Source organism: Cygnus atratus, chromosome 12 (genome assembly GCF_013377495.2).
Source record: "Cygnus atratus isolate AKBS03 ecotype Queensland, Australia chromosome 12, CAtr_DNAZoo_HiC_assembly, whole genome shotgun sequence".
NCBI classification, from domain to species: domain Eukaryota; kingdom Metazoa; phylum Chordata; class Aves; order Anseriformes; family Anatidae; genus Cygnus; species Cygnus atratus.
The window spans coordinates 11,084,063-11,110,882 of record NC_066373.1 but is presented as its reverse complement, the minus strand read 5'-3'; the positions used below and the strand labels follow the sequence as shown (position 1 = coordinate 11,110,882).

General features: G+C 38.0%; 3 protein-coding genes across 3 annotated transcripts in view; 2 read left to right on the top strand and 1 right to left on the bottom strand.

Annotated features, from left to right (window-relative positions):
• RHPN2 (rhophilin Rho GTPase binding protein 2) overlaps nucleotides 1-3,883 on the bottom strand; it is a 30,930-nt gene extending 27,047 nt beyond the window's left edge. Inside the window, exon 1 of the mRNA XM_035543224.2 lies at nucleotides 3,701-3,883. Within this exon, the coding sequence (XP_035399117.1) occupies nucleotides 3,701-3,769 (69 nt within the window). The 5' untranslated portion in view covers nucleotides 3,770-3,883. The remainder of the gene's footprint in view (nucleotides 1-3,700) is intronic.
• LOC118246502 (translation initiation factor IF-2-like) lies at nucleotides 3,847-7,318 on the top strand. The gene is made up of 4 exons (XM_050713284.1): nucleotides 3,847-3,978; nucleotides 4,026-4,627; nucleotides 6,526-6,656; nucleotides 7,040-7,318. Exons 1-4 carry the CDS (start codon nucleotides 3,847-3,849, stop codon nucleotides 7,105-7,107), a joined length of 933 nt encoding a protein of 310 aa, XP_050569241.1. The 3' UTR covers nucleotides 7,108-7,318.
• Nucleotides 7,319-10,470: 3,152 nt separating this feature from the next.
• On the top strand, nucleotides 10,471-25,779 carry GPATCH1 (G-patch domain containing 1). The gene is made up of 20 exons (XM_035543395.1): nucleotides 10,471-10,626; nucleotides 12,432-12,566; nucleotides 12,852-12,937; nucleotides 13,387-13,547; nucleotides 13,904-14,001; nucleotides 14,179-14,237; nucleotides 14,571-14,813; nucleotides 15,697-15,844; nucleotides 16,595-16,674; nucleotides 17,674-17,878; nucleotides 18,488-18,775; nucleotides 19,586-19,767; nucleotides 20,077-20,204; nucleotides 20,453-20,586; nucleotides 20,945-21,168; nucleotides 21,816-22,017; nucleotides 23,035-23,145; nucleotides 23,604-23,728; nucleotides 24,114-24,259; nucleotides 25,459-25,779. Exons 1-20 carry the CDS (start codon nucleotides 10,548-10,550, stop codon nucleotides 25,478-25,480), a joined length of 2,856 nt encoding a protein of 951 aa, XP_035399288.1. The 5' UTR covers nucleotides 10,471-10,547; the 3' UTR covers nucleotides 25,481-25,779.
• The last annotated feature ends 1,041 nt before the right edge of the window (nucleotides 25,780-26,820 follow it).

Here is a 26,820-nt window from a genome sequence, read left to right as displayed (position 1 = left end):
TGCTCCGAACCAACAGGAAAAGTCCCAGAGCTGGTAAAACCCTACTAAGATCACCATGCAAGTGTCGGATCCTCTGGCTGGGTGAACACAGCTTCACAACCATCCTGTGTTCTGTATATTGACCTGTTCTTTGGATTACTTTGTGATAACATACTGGTTTAATGGGGTGCTGTAATGATGGGAGGGGAGTGGACACCAGCTTGGAAAACAGAGTTGTCTTTCCCATGAGAACTCAAGAGTAACTAAAAAAAAAAATAGGAAGAGGTCTGAGTGGCCAACCAATTCACAGAGCTACAAAAAGCTTAGACTGACTTCCCAGAGGTAGAAGAAGCATCTCAGGTAAGCAAAACAGCACACGAGGATAGACCTGCTTTAATTACTATTGGTCTGTTGAAAAATCCTTCCCATGTGAATGCCTTGCTCTACTTCTAAAACAAGCTGTTCTTTGCTCTTATCATTAGTTTTGTCACTCTTTTCTACTGGCCACAGAGATTCTTTCATGGGAAGAAAGACTGGGAGTGGACTTGGATGGAGAACTGACATAACTATGCTCGATTCACAGGGCCACAGACAAAACCAGTGAAAGAATGTGGAACTCTGCACAGAGGAGATCGAGGCACAAAGCTGGCCATCTAGGAGCACTTGCACCACCCAGAACTACGAGTACAGTTTGCCCTGGTATTGTACCATGGAGTAAACTGAATTACACTCTCAACATGTGATGGCGGAGATAAACGAGACAGTAGCAGGACCAGCTTCCTGGGGCATTATCTTCCCAGAAAGCAAGAAGCTCCAGTTCCTCTTTGATGGAAAGCCTTAGTAGGGTTCCTCTGCCACCTTGCCATATCCTCTCCAGGATATCAGCAAGGATTGGTTTTTTTTGTTTGTTTAAACTTAAAATCCCTCACTAATCAACTAATCAAACAGCTGAAGAAACATCTTTTTCTGAGAAGAGTTATAAGAGGAAGGGAATAGGGGCAATATTGCCAGTTCTGTTATACCTACTTTTAACAGAACTAGGTGTGCAACCATACAGGGGATCTATTAAAAAAAAGTCGGGAAGTCTTCAGGAAGAAGAGGAAACTGCAATTTACGTATAGAAAGATGAGGGGCCTTTGCCATGGAGAGAAAGGAGAGAAGGGACACAAATATGGGGTAAGAGGAGGAGAAAGGTCACTGCAGGAGAACAGTAAAAGGAAGCCTGAGGGATGGCGCAGGGAGTGGCCAGGAGAAGCTGCCACCGTCATATCTGAGACGAACCTGGCAGAGTCACAGCAAGACTAACTTTCTAGTGTGGCAACAGGAACGAAAGCAGGAAGGAGGATTGTTGCCCCATTTCTGCTCATTGCCCTTTACACAGAGCCAGTCATAGTTTTACATGGCCTCCTCCCTATAGAAAAAAGCTAAACAAGAATTAAGGAAATAGTTCTTTTACATATTGCATCTTGGCTATACTGAACGTCATTTTCTGGTATGTTGTATTCAAGACTACAAAAGGGTACCATATAAACTTTGAGCATACTTCCCACATCAATTCATTTATCACAAGAAAATATCGGAGTCTAGAACAAATTGATATTATACGAACTACTCACTCAGATTTCTCAATGTTAAAATTGCATTGCATATAATCTTGCAGAGTATAGAAGACAACCACACTGCATAAAGAATATTTGGAAGCCCTTCTGTGAGCAGTACTGATACAATAGCAAGCGTTTTCACCTTGCTCCACAGTTTATAGAACAAAGATCAATTAAATAAGCACCTTTCAATCTCAAAACACAACCAATAGCCTTGGAAACCAGTGTGATTCTGCACAAATGAATCTGGTGTTCTTTCAGGGAAACTAAGTAGTGTGATTTTAAAAAGGGAAGGGAAAACAATGTGAAGGAGCTCTTGAGAGGTGGGGGAGAAACCCATGGACACATATGACCAGTTCAATCAGTTTGTTACATGAAATCATCTAGCATACCATTCAAATGAACACGTAAGGTCTAAAGAGCAATTATATCAAAGTAACTCCTTGGATAACAACTTAAATTTGTACAAGATTCCAGAAGGCTTTTTTCTCTTTAAAAGTTTGTTTGTTTTCTTCTGGAACTACTTAATTGGAATGAAAGCTCTGATCTTTGAGACCATTCAACTAATGTATAACAAGGAATACTGGTTTTCCGTTTACATTTAACTTTTAGGGATAGAAGGCTTTGAGCATCTAGCTTGATCTCAAGTTTGCAACTGTATTAAAAGGTACGTAGGAGCTAGATGAGCCTTTCAAAGATCTCCTGAGTGAACAGTGAAGTGTGCTACTGCAACTCTGTCTCAGCCAGATTTGTTTAACATCAGTTTCATACCCATTTTATAGTGGTTTAAGACAAGTGATCTAGAAGCGGGAAAGATGTTCATAAACAGATATAAAATTGATCTTGGATGCAGTATTTTTATATTAGAAAAACCTCATACCTTTTCAGCATATGGAGTTTACACAGCCCTGATGCTGTTTCGGTGAACTTATCCCTAGTGTACAATAACGTCATCAAGAAGGACCCAGCCCTCCAGCCAGTCTGAGTGCAGCAGGTATATTCCTCTTATGACTTACAAAGCACAGCGTGACTGTTAAACTGCAGCCTGTCCCCACCAGTAAGAACAAGTGGAAAAGACAATTTGTATCTAACTTAACAAAAACTTGACTAACTTCAACAAAAACTTGTCAGGTTCTACTAACATGCCTACTACCAAGGCAGCCCACAACCATCCAGTACTCTAGAAAGTATAGCTGTGAAAACTCTAAATAATTACAACTTTGCCACACTTCATGATTTCCTGCTGTGGACTACTAAGTGATTACTCACCATATATTATAGTAGGATTACTCAAGTGAAGAAACCAGACAAGATTTGGTCAAAGTTTCGCTTCAGTCTGCCTAGATGTTTATGTGGCAGCGCCGATTCCTCACAGCATGGCAGGCACAAGTAAAACTTCGCCCTTTTCATCTGCAAGCAGTTCCTCTGCTAAAGGGCAATACTGTTTGCTTAAGCTGTGTAGGCTTATGAATACAGGGACTACTGGGAGCAAAACCCAAACGTTTTGTGAAGGAGGCAGCAGAACAAAGCAAATGTGCCTCCCTAGGGTGTAATACAGATGGCAGCTGCAGCATAGCGCAGGGTTGGATGTCTGTGTGTAGACAAGAGCGGCATTTACGTTTTGTTTTCCCCACAGAATAAGCAGTTTATGGTCTCCAATACACAAGTGCCACCAAAAACGACCCCACGCCCCCCCTGCCCCGAGGCCTCACGTACTGGGGCTGCTGCTGGGCTGAATGAACCGGGGCACAAGCCACCCAGTCAGTCTGGAGAGTAATTAGGGCAGATGTTTATTAAAAACTTCCTAACGAGCCTGTTAACTTTACTGCTTCACTCCAGTGAGCTTTCCTACAGGTACACAAGAGAGCTAGCGAGGAGACGTAGTGAGAAACGAACAGAAAAACACGTAGTAAAGGAGAGAGAGGAAAAAAAAAAGTCAGGTGGAATTTGGCTCGTTTTGTGAAGGCGCGAGAGCACCTCAGATCTTGTAGCGGGCAGCAGGGACCCCGTGGGCGTCCTCCGGGACCCCGGCCCGCCTGAGCCCTGAGGGTGCTGACGGTGTTAAAGGGTGCGCAGGGGGGCGGCCGCCCCGGCCCCCTGGGGCACAGCCTGCCTCTCACCTTCCGAAAGTAGCTGTCCTCCGCTGGCTCCGCCGCCTGGCAGCCGCGGGGCGGCAGGGCGTCCGTCATCTCCAGGCGAGTTCCTCTGCTGCTGTTGCTGCTAAGGAGGCAATCGCTGCTGTGGGAGATCCGCGACCCTGCGGGAAATGTCGGCGCTGCCCCACGGCGCCGCCCGGCTCCACCTCCGGCAGCGGGGAGGAGCTGCCCCGCCTCACGGCGGTGCCCCTCACCGTTCCCTGAGCGGGTGGCCCCGGCACGGCGACCCCCGGTATGGCACGGCCGTTCTGTTCACGTTCCGCCCTCACAGCCTGCGGGGACCTGGCAGCCCCTGTCCCGGCAGGATGAGGCGCCCCTCGTCCGGGGCCGGACGGTGACTGAGGGGGAACGGGTGCTCCGCGCCCCGCTGCGCCGCCTCCGCCGCGCTCCTCCCCGGCCCCTCCGGCAGTTCTCCGCGCTCCTCTGGAGCGTGGCGGAGCCTGGCCGGGAGCCTCGAAGGCACCGCTCGCCTCACGCCGCCTCCCCCCGGCCTCCCCGCACCGCCGGGCCAGGCGGCAGCCCCTGGGGGATCCGCCATGTGCCGTGTCCACACGCACACGGAGCTTTCCCGGGCGCGGGGGTCGCCTCAGCGAGCTGGCGCCTCAGCGCGGGTCATCCCCACAGCAGCGGAGCTGGCCCCGGGGAGGCCGGAGCTCTCCTTGGTCGGGAGAGACCCCAGACCCCAGGGGGAGGTGGCGTGGCCCTGGGACCCGGCCCTGGTAAGGGCAGCAGTGACTTGGAGGAGAGGCAGGGCTGGCCTCGAAGCTGGGAAACCGCTGTGGAGTCAACCTCAGAACTGCAAAAATGTGCGGTGTTCGCAGGGAAAACTGCGTGTCTCCAAAATCTTCCGTTGAGCAACTGGTTCTGCAAATGTTTGTACTGGACGCTCAAGTAAGGAAATGGCCAATATTGGTTACTGATACTACCCAGGCCTAACCTGTGGAATTATGTGGGCTTTTAGCACTTAAAGGCAAAATACTTAAAGCTAATTACTGAACATATCTTATCCCCCTTCCTTCTCAGTTTTTCATCTTTCTTAGCAGCATAGTGTAGTGGTAATCTTCAGGAGTCAGGAAAAAATCTGCAAAGATAACTTTGTCAAAGAAAAATGTCGTTGGAATTACATCCTTAACTGAAACTTTCTTTGAAAACCAGGGTGTCTTCAGAGAGTTATGCAGAGCAGTCTGGTTAAGCTGTGTCTACTGCACGGTTTTAAGGAAGAACGCTGGAGTCAGCAACTCAGAAACTTGGACCCAAGGATCTGATGTTGTCTCTCTTGAAGTCAGTTAAATTTTGTTCTTTCAGATTTTGTTCACTCTCACCCCAGTACCTTTTCCTTTTTTTCAGTAATGGTAAAGATACTGTATGAACACATCAAAGAATATAAGGAGAAATAATATAAATAAGAAATAATAATTATAAACAAGTAGAAATAGGTAAAAATGGAGAAGCAGTTTAACTTCCTTCAGTTTCTCTTTAGAGGTTATAAAGTGTTTTAACTTATTTTTTCTACTATTAGAAAATATGCTGACCTTCAAAAAGTATTTGAAAAATTAAACTTTGCAAAATCATTGTAAATCTCCCATACAATACATAGTTTAAGTTAGTATCAATAAGAGATAAATTAGTAATTTGTCAGCACAGGCTATGCCGGTACAATCTGGCAGTCAAAGCAGTATTAATGTGACCATCTCAGAAGTTTGCACTGCTTTCACTGCATTTATTGAAACTGGACCTAATTGGAAGGGTACAGCTATTACTCCAAAAAAAAAAAGTCGTAAGGGCTTGTTAGCCTGGCAAAAGGGTCAGGCAGTTAACAACAGGACAAGTGACTATTATTATTATGGTGTGTGCAGAGCACAAATTTGCTTAAGTTTCTGCAGAGAACAATACCAAATGTCATTTAGCATATCTTGCTTATAAACTGCAGCCTTTCTCAGTGGCTGATGGCTACTTTGATTGAAACAAAGTCAGCTGTGTTACACACAGCAAACTTCTCCAGCAAATTCAAGAGTCCAAGATAGCTCTAACAGGCTTCCTCCCCCATGCTGAGTGTCCTGAGAATATCTTCCAACACTCTCTGAACTGCCAGATTAGACCGTGCCTTTCCCTTGCTTTGATAAAGGGTACTTCATCTCAACTGTGCTAGGGTCAATCTCCTACTTCTTAAGTAAGTTGCAATAAGTTTTGTCTGCCTATAGAGTGCTCCTTCTTAGTGAATATGCTTTTTTGGAGAAGACATGTTGATTGCACGGTCTCGGTAGCTAGGACTGAGCTATGTAATGACGGGGTAGGAGCGCTCCATGACCCTGGAATGTAAATTGCAGCTTAGAACATTCCAAAAACTGATTTACCCTCAGAAAACATGCCCTTGTTCTTCTAACCAGTCGGTTAAACATCTTGTCTCCAGTAGCTTTTTGGTTGCTGTTAGAATTCCTATATTGAGGTGGGTTTATACCACAGACTTTCTCAGTTTCTCACAATTGTATTAATCAGGGTTTGGTTTCCTGCATTGTAAAGATTGAGTAATAACAGGCTAGGAATTGGGAGCTCATGCACTCAGAAAAAGGAGTGTACAGATGCAGATGTTTAGTTGACATCTTTAACTTTAGGAGACAGTAAATTCCATGACCAGGTGCACAGGACATTGCACTATATCTGAGAAAACATCTCTTATCAGATGTTTAAGGATTTGCATCCAATGAAAATCAGTATGTTGTGCCTAAAATACTGAAATTGAAAGCAAGGAATCTTACCTCCACATCAAATCTCTCTTCTTTGTTTTACAGAACTCTGTGCTATCAGACTTGTGCATTTTCACAGATAAACCTGCCAGGTGATGCATATAATGACCCCACTGAAAATAGGCACAGAATAGCAGAGCTTGAGTTGTCCCAAATGTTGTCCCACAAAAGTCAAGGTAAGAGGGACTAGAATTTGGGTAGCCTTATCACAGACACATGATAGTATATATGATACATGTGTACGCATACACATTATGTGACATGTTTCTATTTTGTATGCATAACTGCTTTCTCAGTCAGTCCTGTCCTTCTTGCCCTCCCCCATCCTGAAAAAAATATGTGAATATAGGAAATTCCAGTCTTCATTCTTCTCTTTGGCCAGTATAAAATGGTCTTGCTTTGGGAAATTCATTTCCTGCTGGGACTTGGAAGATACAAATCTGGTTTGACTTAGTAAGGACAGGTGCTCCTCTGTGAGAAGCGAATGTTTATTTTTTTGACTATAGACATTGCGGCTACAGGATGGTAACAGGTGCTTCAAAGACATGTTTTATTCCAGACAGGCACAGAGGCTTACCAGCAAAAGCACATCAGAACTGTATGAAGAGAGACGTATGCATCAAATGAATGCTGTTTTTCAAGGTACATTCTTGAATTCTTGACAAGACACATAGTTACTTATTTCTCCTCCAGTTGTTGTTGGCTTTGATTATTAAACTTTGATTCTGAGAGAAAAGAGAAAATTTTGTCAGCATCCCTGACAGGCTGTAACTTTACAGTTGGTGAGTTCAGCTGCCAGCTAGTTGTCATCCTTTATTTCTGAAGATTGCAGTTCTTTAATGAGGAAATGTCTGGTTACCATAGAGAAGTTTTAGGTGAGGAGAGAGGAAAAGGGTTCATAGGTTTCTTTTTCTCTCCTTTTCTATCCTGTTTACAAATATATATTGGAGAAAAAAAGAAAAAAAAAAGGCCAAAATGGGTCATGGGGGCACAATAGCAATAGTGTTGTGAATCTCCTTTAAGACTGTTAAAAGTTTTCAAGATGTAGGAGTTTTTCAAATTAGAAAGCGTTGAGACTAAAGAATGGAAGGTCTTCTCGTAAACAAAAGAAGTCCTTCTGCATTTTATGACAGATGAATTGAAAAGTGACCAGACAGGAATTGCAAGCAAGTAGTGCCAGAAGGTCTCCTAAACAAGGAATTTACTGAGTAATACCAAATGGTATAAAAAGTGCTACACAAACTCAGTAGAAAGTCTTTGGATGACTATAGTAATAATATGTTTGGCTACAGATGCAGCATTTCACCGTTTCTTCGAGTTAACTGTGTTGCACAGTTAACTGGAGCTTTATGATCACTGAAAAAAATCTCCCATTTACTATCGAATAACAAGCATGCTTTGCCTATTCTACTGCAAGACTATATTTGAAACAAGACATCGCAGTTTCAGGGCGATGCAGTTTCAGGGGGAATTAAGAATGTAAGGCCAGACATGGGCAAAATCATCACCACTTGTTCCAGTAATGCTTTGCCTTTGACTGAAACCCATAGATAAAAATCTGTGTACTTAAGGACCATAGGCATTATCTCTTTCTTTGTTCATTGTTCAGAAAATGAAAATTAGCACTTTGGCTTAAACAATGCCTCAGGGTCTGTACTCCACTTGTGTTTCCTCAACTGATACTGTAACCACGTGTTGTTACGAAGAATATTAAGATGAAAATTCCCATTGAACCCAAGATAAGTCGGGGTGAAGTCATGTTTGTCTCCTTTGTTGTGTTTTTTGATAATAAAATGTTGGTGTATTATTGTATTTTATACTTTTTGTTCTTATATATCTTTTTTTTTCTTTAAGATGCTTTTAAAACTTGTGGATGAATCAAATTTTTGTTTCCTTCTTTTGTATATAGATTATGCTGCTTTTAGTTTCTAGTGTGAGTTATTCAAGTAACTTAAAACTAATCAAAAATAAGTTATCTGTTTGAGGAACTGATCTTAAAGAATACAGAATATTATAAAGGATGTGGAAAGAAATGTTTATGGTCTACCATCTTGATGCACTAACTCAAAACCAGATGTTGAAAATGTATGGAAAACTAATGCCTGAAGTCCATGTATGGTTTTGGGGCCCTATTTCAGCTTCATATGTACTGGCAAGTATTTGAGCTTTCATTTTAAAATGCTGTGTTGTTTTTTTCTTTATTTCACACCGTAAAAAATGTATTCAAACACAAACTATCTGGACTTCTAAGTGTTTTAGTTTTATTACCATTATCAAAAGACGTTGGAATCATTGTCTTGTTTAACAGCTGCAGAAAGCAATTTTCACTAGGTGTAACAATGGTAAATAGGAGATAAGAGTATACTATGGACAAGGCAATATCACTGTGGTACAAAAGTAATTCTAATCTGATAAGAGACTTAACGGGGAAAAAAGCACTTCAAGATTTGATTACCCCATCACTTTGAACATAACAGACAAGACAATCAAAAGATTTTCTGTTAACATTGTTCAAAAAGGGTTTATTTAAGCATGTGTGTTGAATCAAAGTCACAGAGACTTGACTATTCAGGAACAATTATTTCTTAAACAAAGAGAAACAACAACTGCGGTAACAACTTATTTTGCTACTATATGTTCTAGATAACTGCTTACTAATTAGTCATGATGAGAAAAGATAACGCATGCAGACAAATGTCTGTGACTTCTACTGTATTGTTTTTAAGTGAATTAGAGACCCAAATAAAACAGAATAATCCCTATTTGCATAGAATTGTGTAAATATTTCCTATGGAAACCTGAAACCACATGAAACTCAGGTAGTTTGACTTTGAAAGAAACCAGTTCTGTGTATACAAACACAAAGGCTGGATTAGAGAGTACACCAGTAAACTTGCAGATGTCTTATCTGTTAAGTGCAGGAGTCTCCCAAGCCTGCATTGCGATTTATGTTCAAGGATTTCAAGAAACTGGTGATCCTTGCTTGCAAAAGTTCCAGATAAATGGAACACAACACTTTTTTCACTCTAGCAAATCTCAGTCTTAAGGAAAACTGCAAGGTTGAGAAATCAAATAAATCAAAACTGACATACGGGTTTCTGACGGGTAACACTGGGAAAAGACAAACTTAAATTGTATTTTCAGTACTTAGTTTGTCATCAATGGATACTTATTTGTTCTTATATGGTCTTTATATAAAATATGTTTAGTAAAAGCTTTTCTCTTGATACAAGCCTCCCCAAAGAGATGCAGATGCCTGTAAACGCGAAGGGATAGTGCTCTGCTCTGGGAGTTTGAGCCCGAAGACTATTGCACTGATTCCTGTTGCACGTTCTTTTTAATAGAATCATAGAATATCCTAAGCTGGAAGGGACCCACGAGGATCATTGAGTCCAACTCCTTGCTCCACACAGACTGTATGACTGAGAGCATAGTCCAAATGCTTCCTAAACTTCGACAGGCTTGGTGCCTTGACTACATCCCTGGGGAGCCTATTCCAGTACTCTTAAAAGCAATGTGGTCAAACAGATTTGGCTGTTTATCGGCTCCAAACTGCGATTTGACAAAATCTCCATCTCCTTTGTTCATACGGATTCAGGGAGGTTGCTTTGCACCTTCATTTTAGACAGTACCGTTTCATGGAGTTTTTGCTGTCCTTTTCCTAGCCCTTAGGCCAGAGGTATTTTGATAACAGGTCTTATCTGGTGCATCAGATGTTTGGAGGATGTAGCTGAATGGCTATTATGTCAAGCGCTTGACTCTTTTTTAGCTTTATTAGTTGCCAAAGACACCAAGCGGCATTTCAGCCCATCGATTCAGACACAAGACACTGCAGCCTTTTCTCCCTTTCCCCACAGCCTTCCCCAAGCCGGCAGCCTTGTCTGAAAACAACCTCGCTGAAACACCCGGGTGGCTCTGGGGGGACCTCGAGCGGCTGGGGCCGGCGCCGACACCCGGGACCCGCCTGAGGGGGGGGCGGGGCGAGGGGAGGCGGGCCCGGCCCCGGCCCCGGCCCCGCCGCCTGCCGTGGCGCCGCCTTGGCCCTCGCGGGCCGCCGTGGTGCCAAGATGGCGGCAGCGGATTCGAGCGACAGCGAGGAGGAGGATCTGGTGAGCTACGGCACCGCGCTGCAGCCCCTGCAGGAGGGTAAGGGACCCGGCGGGGCGTCCCGCGCCTCTCCCCGTGCTGCGGGGGCTGCGAGCCGGGAGGAGTCCCGGAGACAAGTACTGCGGCCCTTGCGGCCGAGGGGCCCAGGAGGAGCGGCCCGGCCCGGCCCGGCTCGGCTCGGCCTCGGCTCCCGTCCCCTCAAAGCCGGGAGCGCTGGGGTCTGTGGGCACAGGGCAGAGCTGCCTCCCCCTGCCCGCCGCCCATGGGGCGCCCCACACGGCCCCCGGAGGCTGCCGGCCCCGGCTGTCGTAACACACTTAACGAGCAGAGCTGGCCTTCCGTGTATTTTTAAAACCCTTTAGCTGAGTTTCGTGGTTCTGGTGTTTCTGTAACGTCCCATCTGGTGTTGTAAAATTTTAAAACCAGCGGTCAGTGATTGTTATTCTTGGGGCTGGCCGCCTGATAATAAAGATGGAAGTTTTGTTGCCTGGCGGAGGTTTGAAAGCACCAGGATGCTGTGTGAAGGTAGAAGATCGCTGTTGTTTCTCAGGAACCACCATCCTTTGTTTTTGTTGTTATCATTAATGATAGCAAAAAAAATGAAAACAGTAAAATATCTTGTGATTTGCAAACCAGATTAGACTTGAAGTATCATAGCCATTCTGTTGACGTTAAAGACTCACTTCATAAAAATTCTCCATGTCTTTAAAGATTGCCCTATCCAAGGGTTAAATATGACACTACCAATTTTTAATAATAATTTATTTCCTGTTAAAGTTAATTTTCTTCCTGTCAATGTCACAATAGGTAGCTGTAAATAAATGTTCAGTTTTTAGAAACTGAAGCTTCACAGGGTATGGTGGTGTTCATAGGTGCGTATTTTTATGTAGCTTCTGTAGAATATTTTGTCAGGAGTTGTGCCTGAAGAGATCAAGCCCAAATCACCCATTTTTAATATTAATGTGTAATATTGGGGGTAGCTTGGTTTAAGTCAACAAAAGTGCTTCTTTAAGAAATCTCTGACAAATAGTGGTCTAATAGTTTAAGTGGATTAATCCTTAGAGAAACAGTAATATTGCATATTATTTTCTGCCAAGTCTGGAACTTTTCTGTTCTCAGTAAATAGTAATAATGGTATTATGTGCATGAATGAGTTCGTATAAAAGGGAAATCGGTTAGGTCTTGTGAACCTGCGAGTTCCTTATCACCATAAAATACATTTGAATCCCTTGTTCTTTCAGAAGGTTCAGTGTGGACTAACATTGTGTACGTAAGAAGCTTCATTAGCTTCTCTTTATGGATGTTATTTATTTTGCGTATTATCTTTCGTGAGTCAAATAAAAGATTCTGTTGAAAGTTTATAATGGTAGGATTTTTACTCTCAGTATATAAAATGTTATATGAAAAAGTTGTGTATGTTAACCATACCAACCAATACTAAGGAGAATCTGAGCGGTAAGTATTTAGCATTTCAAACCTTTCTAGTGCTTTGTAAGTAGTTCTAAGTGCCTATGATATATAGGGGAAATATTTACGGACTAGAGAGGTTATTAAGCGGACAAGTAATTTATTAGTCTGACCGCAGGAAAATAAGTGTTTTCAGAACTAGTAAGAATTTCTACTTGAACACTTCATGCTTTTGTTCTGGCAGTGTGCATTAACAATGTATACAAATATTTAAAGTAGGGTGGGAATAAGTGTAAACTGCTGATGCTTTTTACTTCAGGGTGGCTGCTGTTCAGCCTAGTTCTTAATTGCAAGGGAAGAAATGGCTTCCGGACTAAGTAGAGATTCCATTCTTTATGCAGTGTTGTGACTTAGTTTTGTGGTTTATCTGATTGTAGGTGAACGACTCAAAAAGCCAGTTCCTCTTCAAGAACAGACTGTTAAAGACGCAAAGGGACGATATCAACGTTTTCATGGAGCATTTACTGGTGGTTTCTCTGCTGGTTACTTTAACACTGTTGGCACAAAGGAAGGTCAGATATCTTTCTGTCATCTGGGAAGGGTTATATGATTATTGTAATATAACATTAGAGAAAATAAATTAACTGTCATGAAGCATTTTTTTCCTACTGTTTGTTATTCTGTAAGTTGTCGGAACAGTATTTTTGAAGGTATTTCCCCTTCAGTTCTAGCACTGCAGTTTTATAGATGTTCTTGTGATGTATCCTTAAGGTGTAAGGTTGAAATGTTTGAATTATTTTTAAATACTACATTGTAGTTTACAGTACCTTACTTTAAATGGCTTACTTTCTTAAAAGGATGGACTCCTTCAGCTTTTATATCATCACGGCAGAAGAGAGCAGACAGAACCATTCTTGGACCAGAAGACTTCATGGATGAAGAGGTACATTTAGAAATAAATACATCTCTTTTGGAAGTAGTTGCCATGACTGTAAGTTTTTCAGGCCATGAAAAAAGAACTTAAATAGCAAAACTAAAGTAACTTTAAAATTACTTGATGTATACAGTGTTATACTCCTAGATTTTTAGGATGTTTCACTGTTACACCTAGGAAGCTCCCATAATCTCAATATTCAAAGCAAAACAAAACAAAACAAAAACCTTCAAACCTTTCACTTTATGAGAAAATATAAATGCTTTTGAAACTGTTTGAAATATGACCATTTGGGTTACTCAAAAATCAAACATATAAATGGCTTGAAAAATGTTGCCAATATAGGGGCCACATCCTGTTTTCTTTCCTTTACTATTACAGTAAGTTAACCTTTAAGAAAAAACAGGAAAAAAGATTTTTTTAATGTAATTTTTTTCTGTTTTGTCTATATTTTCTAGGATCTTAGTGAATTTGGGATAGCACCAAAAGATATTACAACCACAGATGATTTTGCATCCAAAGCTAAAGACAGAATAAAAGAAAAAGCTAGACAGATTGCAGGAGTAGTTGCTGCCATTCCAGGAACTACTGCGTTTGATGATTTAATAGGACCATCAAAGTAAGTAAATTTAAATAAAAGTTAATCAAGCAATTTCATTCACTTACAAGTGTTTTATTGCTAAGGCAAGTAATATTTGATTAAAATAATTCATGAAAGAGAATGAAAGCTCTGCAGTTTTACATTTTCAAAGTGGCCTCCATCTGGATTTTTGTTTTGTATGTGCAGACTTGTGCTAGGTGAGCACTTACAAACGGATACAGCCTATACTTAAATGTTGATGCGTTCAGATTTGATTTGAAAGTATGGTGCAAAAACATATTTTCAAATGGTGTTGTTATATATTATATTTCAAGGAATATTGAAATTGTGGTCTGAGTTTTTTTATTAATTTTTTTCTTTTGTTTTCTTCTTAGAATAACAATTGGTGTTGAACTGTTACGAAAAATGGGTTGGAAAGACGGACAAGGAATAGGACCGCGAGTCAAAAGAAAGCCATGTAGGCAGAAACCTGGTAAGTTCAGTGAAGTTCCTGAACTCAATAATAGAAAGTTAGCATTCAAGTTAGACCAATATTAGTCTAACTAGATAGTTAGACCCATTAAGAAGCTCATTTTAAGATTTCATTTTATTTAATACGTTTCTTTAATCTTAGAGAAATTTAGTAAGGATGCTATTATGTCTCTTACAGACCCTGAAGTGAAAATATATGGTTGTGCATTACCGCCTGGACTGTCGGAAGGTTCTGAGGTATTGTGCAGGCAAAAGTTTTTTCTTGACTTACATAAAAATAACTTGTGTGTTAACACGCATTAAAAAAAAAAAAGATGCTTTTTAACCAGCACTTTAGTGTGCAATTTCAAATTTTGTTGTTCGTAAATATTTATTACGCTTATTATGAAAAAGATTGAATGTAACAAAATTTATTCTTTTGCTAGCTAAGCAGGTGTAGTTCAAAAATAGTTTCATATATAGTTAAGGAAAATCAAGCTTGCCTAGTTTTATGTTAACTAAATATTGTAAAAACTAAAGGTACAAAACTCTTTTATTCATAGTTGTTCTTACATGCTTTTATTGTACAAGGATGAAGAAGATGAATACCAGCCAGAGAATGTGACGTTTGCACCGAAAGATGTAATGCCTGTAGATTTGACTCCAAAGGAGAATGTCCATGGACTTGGTTATAAGGGTTTGGACCCCACGCAAGCTTTGTTTGGTGTATCTGGAAGAGAACATGTTAATCTTTTTGCGGGTTCTGAAGACCCAAGTAATTTACTTGGTGATCTGCAACACAATAGAGGAAGAAAACTAGGTATCACAGGCCAAGTAAGATGTTGCTTAATGCATTCTATTAGTAATGTAATAAAATCTAAATAACTTTTGATTTTTTTTCTTTGTGGAAGGCACCTAGTCACTGTAGACACTGTATTGCAAGAAACCTTAAGTATGGCTTGAAAACAGGATTAGGAGTACCTTGTTTCTGTTTGTTAACCTCTTTAATGTGAAGATGTGAGCAAATCCTTGTAACTCTTAACTGGTTTCATTTATTGATCGTGTTAAAGAGAAATATAAAAAGAACTCAATGAATGATTGGATTGAGAAAATGCTTGTGTTACTTTGATTAGAGAAAGTTGATGTTCAATATGTTTTTAGTTTATTTTTTTTGTGAGTTTTACTGAATTCTTTCAATAGTGTTGAATCTGCCAGTTAGAGGGGTTTTGCTTCCTTCCATTGTATTTGTAGTTCTTATGTAGAAGGAGTGCTGTCAATTTATATACTTTTTGGTTTTTTTTTGTGCAGTTTTATGTTTTGTTGTTGTTGTTTTTGTTTGTTTTGTTTTGAGTGCTTAACCTTCACTTAAACTGTAAGTCTTAGCTCTGGAATTAGGCTGCTGTCCTCACCCTGTACAGACCAAACTTAATATCACTTCATGCTAAGGGAGTGGAGTAAGTGGAATATAGTTGCTTCTTCCCTGTCTCCTGTCACCCCTCCAGTTTTCACCACTTTTTTTTTATGTAGTGGTACATTTTTTCCTAGTATGCATATAATATATATATATATATATATATATATATATAAAATATATATATATATAGGGCACCTTGCATACTGTAGATGGATAGATACAGATGTAATCATGTGACTTAAACCAAAAATATAATTTTCACATTTTTGAATTCCCATTACTTTTATTTAAAATATGTTACAGGCTTTTGGTGTAGGAGCTTTAGAGGAGGAAGATGATGATATTTATGCAACCGAAACGTTGTCAAAATATGATACGGTTCTAAAAGATGAAGAACCTGGAGATGGCTTGTATGGCTGGACAGCACCGAAGCAGTATAAATCCAAAAAAAGTAAGAACTGTAGTTCTGACAAAAGAGTTAGTGTGATTTGTATTCAAAGCATCACGTAAGGGTAGTCTCTCTCTTCCAATGTTTCAAATGGATTGGTATCTTCTAGCTGTGATATCTGAAGCTTTGTCTAGTCTTATTGCAATATTCATGTGTTCCAATTCTGGAAATAATTTTAAAGTCCTACACTAATCCTAATTTAGACTAAAAACCCAAATTACATTTTAAAAGGACAGTATGTGCTTTGTGAAATATGGCATTCAATTCCACCGAAGTAAAGAAGATTAAGAATTATAGTTGCAAAATATGACCTAATACTTGCAAAGATGTTGTTTTTTTTTTTAGGTAGACTTGCTTATTTTCAAATAATAACATTTGTAAATTTTGTCTTGGTACTACTGTATTTTTAGTGCAACTTCTAAGTGCATGGAATACTTCAGCAATTTCTAGAGCACTACTTGATACTAAGTGGTACACAGTTAATGAACTTACGATGTTAGATATGCATATAGTGGTACTGATGCTGTACCAGTAGCCGTGTTTATTTTACAGGATTCTTTCTGGTTGTAGTATTTTAGCTGTATAATGCTAAGACAGATTCAGAATCCTTGAATTTAAATGAAAGGCAGAGAAAACAAACAACTCCAGTCATGTTCTATCAAATGTACTGAAAAATGTAAAATATTCAGGAAAAAATGCTTTTTGTCAAACATACATGTTTTAAATATTGACCAACTCTATGGTCATTTGTAGGGTCTGACACAGAAGTTAAATATATAGGAAAAATCTTGGAGGGCTTTTCCTTGGCATCAAAGTCATCAGCTCCAAACAAGGTAAGCAGATACTGACATTTTTGCAATAATAACATCCAAAGCAAAATTGACCTGTGCTATATGTATTTTACTGTTGCTCAATGTTTTTTTATTTTCTTGGAAATAGAAGTTCTGGTAAGCAACAAAGACAGCTGGGTATGCAGAAGTTGTCAAACTAATGGATTAATTTAAACTTTGCCCATGTACAGGCCTTGAGCAAATACTTTCTACACTACTTACTGTTATTTTGAATAAAGTTGGAGGAGTGATTTGATTTAACTTTTCAATAAATAATGCACATCTGCTTTTAGATCTTTCAAATATAACATCCATTTTTCTGAAAAAATCAGTCCCCAAACTTCGTCCACTTCACTATTTTGGCAACAAGTTAGTTAGCTTTATTCTTAGCTTTGTATCTTTTATTCCATGTATGTTTGGATAAATTGGAATGATGAATGGAGTTTTGTGACGAGGTCCTTTTGTGAATGAAGAAAGGAAGAAAGTTTGCATGGTATATAAAATTGAATTGTATAAGAGGCAGAGGGGTAACCTTTTGAAACTTACATGCAGAATGTAGGGGAAAAGGAATTTGAAATACATGAAAATAAATTAAGCACAGAAGTACTCAATTATTCAATTAACTGACTAAATTATATGTGAATTCTGTTTTTAAAGGAGTAATTTATGAGCATTATCAAGAGCATTTACTCAAATTAAAGCAATGTGTATTAAGACTGGTTTATATTTGCTGCTTCTTGATGTGTGTGTTTTCCTATATAGAATAACTGTTATCTATTAACAATAGAACAATTTGTTCCAAAAGTTTGTATTACAGTGCCACTTACCGACTCGGTCTAAAATAATCAGTAGCTTGTAATGTCTCTTTCTACTGTTAGTTGTAAATTGAGGAATTTTTAGATTGAGGTGACCTTTCTGAAACACATTTCTAAGGGTTGAATACAAAGTTGTATCTTGCTTTTGGTTGTTGTGTTGTTTTCTTTTTTCCACTTCTCTGTAAAGATTTATCTACCACCTGATCTGCCACGAAATTACAGACCAGTCCATTACTTTCGACCTGTAATAGCTGCTGGGAATGAAAACTACCATTTACAGAAGGTATTAGAGGAATCAACTGGAAAACTTGGCAGTGACACGACACAGCAAAGCAGGCATGCACTGAATGCGTCTCAGAGGAGGGAACAACTAGGAGAGACCGTTCTGAAAGGTACTGATAGATATCACACCTTTGCTTGTTTTTTAGGTCCCCAAATTGTTTATATAACAATAAAAATTTGATTTAGTCTTGATCACTATTTTGTAATGTAAAAATAGTAAATCTAGTTGATCAGCCAAAATACCTTGTCATTGTCATTGTCCGTTTCCATTTCTACAGATGAACTATTGATGTATCTGCCTGCATTTTCATGCACTTAAGTCTTAAAGAAGAAAAGCATGCATAGGATTAGATGTTTCTTTTTAGTGGCCTTATGAATTCATAATGTAGTAAGTTGTGAGTTTTGACATTTTTCTCTGTAAAAATGAGGTGTCATTGAAATATGTGGAAATTCACTAAAAATTATCTTGTAAATATGGCATTTATATCTACAATAGTAAATTTTACAAAGTAATATATAAATATGTGGCAAATAGCATAAAAGATGCAATAGCGACCACTGGTTTTCATTTGCCATTTCTACCATTATACTGTGTTGTAGCTTAAGACTATTTTCTCTGAATGTGTATATGTGTAGGCTTTCTTCTCCACTGGAGGGTCAGAAATAATTGTAATAATTTTTTGTTTCTACTTATTTGTTACTACTTCTTCGGGTTTTAGGTCCAGCTCGTTCTGTTTTGGAGTATCTGTCTGAGAAAGATAGAGAGAGGCTCAAAGAAGTGAAGCAAGCATCTGAACAACAAATGAAAGCCAAAACGTTGCCTCAGCAGTCACGGAATAGCAGATTCCAGCCAGCCTCCCCAGATGATGCTTTTCAAAAATGGCAAATGTTGTTGGGGGGGCAGATAGCAAATGCTGGTTCTAGTGACTTCAAGCCATTTGCAAAAGATCCAGAAAAGCAAAAAAGATATGAAAGTTTTGTGAAAAGTCTTAAACAAGGAGAAAAAGGTAACTAAGGAAAGAAATCCTGTCATTTTTAGTTTTCTCTGGCCAAAAAAAAAAAAAACCAACAAAAAAAACCCCTATTGCAATGTTTAAGAAATTTTTTATGACATTTAATTGTATTGACTTTAGTGAAACTGCTCAGTGGTATAAGTGTTAACAAGACTTGATTTTAGGCATTGCATTTCATACTTTGCTGTAGCAGAAGTGAAATTGTAAAGCATGTTCTGCTTAGGAAACAGGTTATTTTTTTTTTTAATTTGGCAAAGTAGACTTCAGCTTTTGCCAGTGCTGTAAATGATGCATGGAATAAGCAGTTTCATTTAGTTTGCTTCTTTGTGAGGAGTAAAACTGACAGATCCTATAAAGGCAGAAAGAAAGCAATTGTCACAGCAGATTAGTAATTTTTGGCTCTCTCTTTCACCTTTTTCCCAAATAAGAGAGGGAAAATCAAAAGAAAAGCCACACACTACGCTTCTGGAGGAAATAGGAATTGTAAAGTGAGTGAAGTAGTTTACACTTGTCAGAGCTTGTTTTGCATGTTCTTTGGATATTCCAACAGACACTACTGTCAATTAGATTTGGAATTTTTCTTCCTAGAAGAATTTGTGACTGTAAAATGACAGCATACAGTAATTTTTAATAATACAGTTGAGATTAATACTGTCTTTAAACCAAATGCACATTAAATACCTGCGGGGATGCTTGCTTATTATCTTATTTTTATCTTGCTTATTATCTTATTTTTTTGCTTGAAAAGCAGCAAATTTAAGTAAGCTTTAATTTCTGCTAATTACTTCTCTCCTTAATTTATAGTAGATACATTAGAACGTCATTTAGACCCAACTATGACAGAATGGGAACGAGGAAGAGAACAAGAGGAATTCTTCCGTGCAGCAATGTTCTACAAGTCCTCAAACTCAACCCTGTCATCCAGGTTTACCCGGGCCAAATATGAAGATGATGTTGACAAAGTCGAAGTTCCTCGGGACCAGGAGGTATATGTTGTTACGGTCTTTTTAGTATACTGAAATTATGTTTGTTGCCTTTACCCCGACTTTCAAAATTCTTTTTCTTTAAAACTTTTGTAGATACCTCATCAATAATGTTTTTTTGCTCTTCTGTTAGGTAAACCTTTGAAAACATTTGCTGCAAACAAAGCAGTGATTTGTTAATCTGCATTGAAATATTTGTTAGTGTGACAACAGGACAGTTGTCCTGTTAATTCAGTTCATTCAGTAAGTTAATTCAAAAGTTAATTCAGTAAGTTGTTACTTATCTAGCAGATAATGTTTTGACTTTTTCAGAATGATATTGATGATAAGGAAACCGCTGTGAAGATGAAGATGTTTGGCAAACTCACCAGAGACAAGTTTGAATGGCACCCTGAAAAGCTGTTGTGCAAAAGATTTAATGTTCCTGATCCATATCCCAAGTAAGATGACTGATAAAAGATACTTATTTTTAACACTTTTTAAAATTCTGACAGCTTGTCATATGCTTTTGAAAAATCTGGCTTGATGTTTTAAAACCTTACGGTGTTTTAATTAGCCTCATTAAACATGGTGAAATCGCTTCTGAGAAAATAGTATGCATTTTAAGGACTACTGTAGCTTGTTGTAGATAATTTGAGGCCTTATTTTTCTATGATGAAAATAATAATTTTTTTTTATTTCTCTATAGTTCTTCCATCGTTGGTTTACCAAAAGTGAAGAGAGACAAGTATTCTGTATTTAACTTTTTAACTCTGCCTGAGCCTACCACATCTATAACTCAAGAAACAAATGAAAAAAAACAACAGAATAGCAGTTTCAGCAGTAAGTTAGTTGTTATTTTATTCATGTAGTTATGAGGTAATGGTATAGAAATGCCTATCTTTGTTATGGAAAATTAATTTATCCATAAATTCAATTCAATATTTTATTTTTAATTAAAGAAAAAAGACATGAAATTTGAAAATAAATGCAATAAATTCAATTCAGACATAAAAACAAAAGTCAGAACGATTATGATAATTTTTTCCACCTAGAAGACCTTTATAGGTTAGATATTCATTAAAAAGATTTTAAAAGCACCAAACCATACTGAAGAAGCAGAGTATTTTAAAATCAAGTAGGTCATAAAGTGCACTATAATTTAGCATGCAACTGATTTGAATGTTTGGGACTTTTTTAGAACCAAAGAAACCTTCTAGATGGGATGTATCAGATAAAGAAAAGGAGAAAAAAGATTCTATCAGTGAATTCATTAGTCTTGCTAGATCAAAAGCTGATCTTCAGCAGAAGCCACCAGTGCCAACAACAGAAGAATCTAAATCAAAAGCTGATCTTCAGCAGAAGCCACCAGTGCCAACAACAGAAGAATGTGGAACTAGGGCAAGTGAAACTCTTCGCAGTGAGGTGGGTTCACAGTGGTGTTTGGAACGTAAAGGAAACCCTGAAATAATGTTGGGTAGTATATGAATTGGTTTAACACAGACCCGTTTGCTGAAGGGCCAACTCAGGATAAGCAAAGAGAAAGCGAGATAGCCTTTGGAAGAATTTTGAGTTTATAACTCTGAGGTAAAACTTTCACAACATACAAGGACAGCAAGTATGACTATCTGTACTTTAAGTAGCAGCTCAAGAAAAGATAAAATTTAGCTCCCGATTGGGGGGGGGTTAAATTCAGTCCCTTACACCCACTTTGCTCACAGACACAGAGTGTATGTATTTTTTTCTGCTTTGAGTAGAGGTGGGCGCCTACTTTGTGGAGAAAAGTGATGTTTTCCCTTTGAATAAATTTACTTTGAGTAGCGTATATGAGAAGTTTGAACTAATGAATAAGAACTTCTAATATCTTGGGATCTATTTTCAACTGAGTAGAGCACAAATTGCAGTACGCTTTAGAGGATGTGAGTTCAGCAGTGCTTCAAGGTTTTGGCCTATCGTGATATGTGGTAATTTTGTAAATACATCTCAGAATGTTTGAACTTGCTGTATTGCTCAACTTACCAGATTTTTAGTTTCTTTAGTGTTTAAATATGGTTTGTTATGCTGTTTTGCAGGTAGCTGATGAAGATAAAGATCAAGAAGAAGAAAGCAGACCATCCATGGACATATTTAAGGCCATCTTTGTGAGTTCCTCTGATGAAAAATCTTCCTCTGATGAAGAGAGTGAAGAAGAACAGCAACCAACTACTTCGGTAACAGATTCAGAAACCACTAAGCAAGTTAATCTACCAGATAGTTCCTCATCTAATGTACAAGGTAGTACTTAATGCATCTTTATTTTTCTAAACAACTTGTAAAAAAATTCCTTTGTGAATCAAGTACTCTGGGACTGCTAGGACAGTGCTATACTCTCGTGCAGCTCATCTGGCATTGGTCTATCTAGGCATGAAGAAAATGTGAATAGTACAGCCCTGAATAAGACATTGCATGTTAGTGTTATTCATGTTGCTATGTGTCTTGCATAGATTTTACAAGCAAACTGCCCTATAGAACATTCTTGTTAATCAGTGAGGGGGGAAAAACATCTAAGGTAAGGGCGGACATCCAGGGACACTTACACCTGTAATAAGTCATAAGATAACCTAATAAATTATTCCTATCTTATGGTGGATATTTGACAAGTTCAGAAATAAATAGTATGCATTTATTTAATAAAGTCACTTTCTAAATACTGACACTCCTGTAAAATGTAATGTTAAAAATAATTTTACTAGGACATCAGAAGGTTGCATTTTATTTGTATTCTAGTTATAGAAGTTGTCACAATAGTTCTATGAGAGAGGGAGAAGACCGATCTTTTACCTTACTAAAATTCAATAAGTGGACTGTAAAATGTTTCTATATTTTCAGAATGTCATTAAATTAACAAAATGTACAATATACTTAGCTTTCAGTGAAAAAACTTTTACATTCTTTCACAGTTGGTTCTGTTAACGTCTAACTTTAACTTTATAGATCTAGAGACTTTTTTTGTGCCAAGTAGTGTAAAAGTAATACTACCTTATTAAATAAAAGCAAATGTACTGGATAGTAAGTAAATTGTAATTGTATAATAGGTTGATTTTTGAATTAAAAATATATGTTTATATGTTGCAGTCTTTCAGGATGTCAGCTATGCAGTTAGCCAAGACAATTCACAGAGATATAAGATGCCAATCAGTTTGCTTTCTTAGAGGTTTTTAGAAAGTCTGCTTTAACTTTTTTCAGCATTTCTTGACAAAAATGTTTTTTTATTTCGAATAAAGAAGTCTTTGTTTTGTTTTATTTTCATAGACAATGTGTCTGCTAAAGCTGAGCCTGGTGTTTCTTTGTTGCCTGCTCCAAAGCAGGAACTGGATGCAGCAGAGGAATTCGGACCAAAGTTGCCCCCAGCTTTTCCTTTTGGTAGGTTCTATAGATTTCTTGTATATGAATTCTGCATGTTGAAGATGTAAGATATTTGATGTATGATATTTCTCTTTAATAAATGTTTGTGAATAGCTACTTTACCTCTTAAATGCCTGCACTATGTCAAACTGGCATCGACAAACACTTTGTTGTCGTGCTGTGACAGACTAGCAGGAACTTTTTTGCCTGTACCAACTTGTTGTAATTCCATAGAGGCAGTGTTAAAAAAAAAAGTAATGAAGATACAGGGTGAGAATTGTAATTCATTTATTGATAGATTGCAAAGTCCTTTGATTACAATAAGAAGGTTACAGTTAGAATTTTTAGACATTTCACATCCATTTGAAAGCTTAAATTTTTCTTTTAAAGCAGCTTATTAGATTAATATAGAAAGTAATAATGAAGTTACCTTTTTTGTTCATGCTTTTTGTTTCTGCATGTGCTTTGTGCTTTAGGTCCTACTCGGCAACAAGAAACAGCGATGCCAGCAAGTTTTCCAGGGCCTAGTAGAAAAGAAAAACATAAAAAGAACAGAGAGAAACAGAAGACTAAGAGAGAACGCAAACATAAAAAGGAAAAGGTATTTAATTTAACTAAACAGTTCACTGATTCTTTGATCTGCCTCTTGAATTTTCTCGTGATTTCTTCTACATTCTAGAAAATAAACATACTGGGACTGGAGCAACTTAAGTGTTTTCTCAGATGTTCTGAGACTGGAACTTTAGAATAGTAAATTGTCTAACTAGGGTGATGCTTTTCCCATATATACAAAGTGACTGCAGATAATACTATGGGTAGTTTAATGTTGTGTAAATGTCCTGTTTCAATTAAGCTTGGAGCCTACACTGAAATCAACTTTTAGAGATGTTTGCTTTTTTGTTGTTGTTGTTGCCTGTTGTTGGAATAAACCAACTCTTTCAAAATGAAACTGTAGTGTAATATGGGTTTGTTTTTCCTTTTTACAGAAGAAGAAACATAGGAAACACAAAACCAAAGGAAAACACAAAAATAAAAAATCAGAAAAAGACAGCAGCTCAGATACTACAGACAGCAGTGATAGCCTTAGTGATATAGATACCACAGGCTTGTCACCCAAAGAACTTCTAAAAAGGTAAACAGAAAGCTGACTGAAACATTTACAAACTTTCCAGTGGATAACTAAAACCTCAATTTATGAAATGTCATTTTAGTAAAGCTGTTTGTAGCAAATATGGATCAGCCAGTCTCTCTCTGTTTTAAAGCCTGCTAGTTTGTAATGTTTCCTCTCTTTATTAAACAAATACTAGGTATCTTAAGATAGAGGATAATCAATTTTAGGATGGAAGCCTCTTGAGATAAAGGGCACTAAAGAAACAGTTCTGTGCGAGTTAATGGAATTTACAGTTACATATAACTGATATTGTGGAATTAATTTTGAATGAATTAAAAATCGAACAAGTACAGATGGTGAGTCATATTCCATTACTTTGTCTACTGTCTTTACTTGGAAACATTAGAACCAATATCTGCTTCAGAATGTTTTGAGTCTTGTTGATAATCAGCAAAAGAACCAATTCAAATAGATCTACTGTGTGGCATTGATACTTAATATAATTCTGTGCTTCAGCAAGGAGCAGTGAAGCAAGCAGAATGATGCTTGACTCGTGTACATGTCTTCTAAATCTAAACTGTGGTGTTAGATTTTTATAAACTAGAGACTTAAACATATTGCCAGCAGAGATGTGAAAATAGGAAAAGAACAGTTTGTAACTTAATTTTGCTCAACACTGAAGTAAACTACAAACAAAAGTAACTGCATCTGGTTCAGATCATAGTCAAGTTAAAAAGCATCCCATGTGGAACAGTCACCACGTTGGATTCTCTTGAACTTCTCCTATTAGCTGAAAGACAGGTCTCTACAGATTTGTTGAAGTATCGCATCTAGATATCCTGGCAAATTATTGTGGTCTAGCTATTAAGTGGAATGGGCATGTACAAAAGGGAAAAGGCAGCATTGCAAAGGTCTATGCCTTCCATTTCTTTGGAACTGAGATTCAGTTGTGTATTTGTATTTTTGTATTAAAAAGCCAAGGTACTTTTCCTTTTGATTTCTAAATAGCCAAAGTATGTTTGTGTGCATTTTGCACAGAACAGTTTGACTTTGTTGTACAAGCTGATATTTCATAGCCTTTGCTTTGTTTTTTTCAACACTGAGGCAAAATGTTTTTATCTCATATATTTCTTTCGTAAGGTTTAAGAAATGGCTCAAGTAATTACATATTCTGAATGTTGCATGTAATTAATTCAGTCTGTTTTCTTTCTCTCTTTTAGATTGAAACAACTTCAGTATTGAAGAAGTAGCTTGTTTTCTTCAGTGCTGTGTGACTTTTAATCTCAAATTTTTGATCTCCTCCATGATGGTAGATCAGTTACGTATTGTATACTCGAAGCATTGTAGATACTGTATTCATATTGAATTTGTCTGAGAGTAAACACGTATATGTTTATTTTGTGATGCTTCATAGGATTGAAATGCAAGGATTATGGAATGTTGAAAAAGACTCCTTCTGTAAAGCATAGTCTGAAATATTGCAGGCTCTGTTTTAATTAACACAAAACACGATATTTTAATAAACTAAGTATTACAAATCATTTTTGTACAGTAAGTCATTGCCTAAGACCTCTAAATTAGATCTTTCCGGATGTGTGGGAATGGCACGAAGCTGCGTCAGGGGAGGTTCAGAGGGGGCATGAGGAAAAATTTCTTTATTGTGAGGGTGGTCAAATGCTGGAACAGGTTTCCTAGAGAGGTGGTTGATGCCCTATGCCTGTCAGTGTTCAAGAGTAATTTGGACAATGTGCTCAGTAATATGCTTTAACTTTTGGGTGGCCCTGATGTGGGCAGGCAGCTGGACTTGATCTTTGAATGTCCCCCACCTGAACTGTTCTATTTTATTCTAATGCTGGAGGGTAATTTTTTGTTTGCTTTAGTTTTTAATTTCCTAACTTAATTAAATGTAAAATTTGCATTGGGAATGCCTATTTTTTTTCTGTTTTCTGTTTTTTGAGTCTAATGTAGAAATTCAGATCGCAGTTTTCCAGTATCTGGCTGTATTTGAAGTTATTTTTGTCTCCTAATTATGTATTGCATTTGCTGAAGCAGATCTAAACTAATAAGTTGTCACATTGACAAAAATTAAGGTTCCATTAGCCTTAGTACCTTAGTACCAGATTAGTACTCTAATTATAATCTGCATTATTTGGCAATGTTATGTAATTACAATTAAAACATCACTTTTTTTTTGTTTCATACAGTACATTTAAAAAATGCTTGTCATCTCGCAGAGTTATTTTAATACAACCCATGAAAAAGGAGGCTGTTAAAAGAGACTGTTAAGAGACACACAGAACCTCTCCTTCCACGTGTACAGGAAACCAAACTAACATTCCTGCTGAAAAGTATGAATAAAAACTGAAATTCATGGTTGGAGATGGTAGTTCTTCATGACTGACTTTCACAGTTGGAGATAGTAGTTCTTTGGTGACTGACTTAATAAGAATTATTCATTGTCCACAGCTTTGTGGCAGCTCTTGATGAGAGCAAGGTGGTTAATAGTCTTGTGTAGGCTCAACCCGTGGGGTTGTAAAAGTAAAGTCGAACGCCTCAGGATGGAACGAAAACGTGAGAATAAG

Coding starts and splice junctions, on each gene's coding strand:
- LOC118246502 (XM_050713284.1), top strand. CDS start 3,847: ATGTCGGCGCTGCCCCACGGCGCCGCCCGGCTCCACCTCCGGCAGCGG. Junction 3,979..4,025: donor GCGACCCCCGGTATGGCACG/GCCGTTCTGTTC, acceptor GGGACCTGGCAG/CCCCTGTCCCGGCAGGATGA. Junction 4,628..6,525: donor TGTTTGTACTGGACGCTCAA/GTAAGGAAATGG, acceptor TTTGTTTTACAG/AACTCTGTGCTATCAGACTT.
- GPATCH1 (XM_035543395.1), top strand. CDS start 10,548: ATGGCGGCAGCGGATTCGAGCGACAGCGAGGAGGAGGATCTGGTGAGC. Junction 12,567..12,851: donor CACTGTTGGCACAAAGGAAG/GTCAGATATCTT, acceptor CTTTCTTAAAAG/GATGGACTCCTTCAGCTTTT. Junction 16,675..17,673: donor AGTCATCAGCTCCAAACAAG/GTAAGCAGATAC, acceptor TTCTCTGTAAAG/ATTTATCTACCACCTGATCT.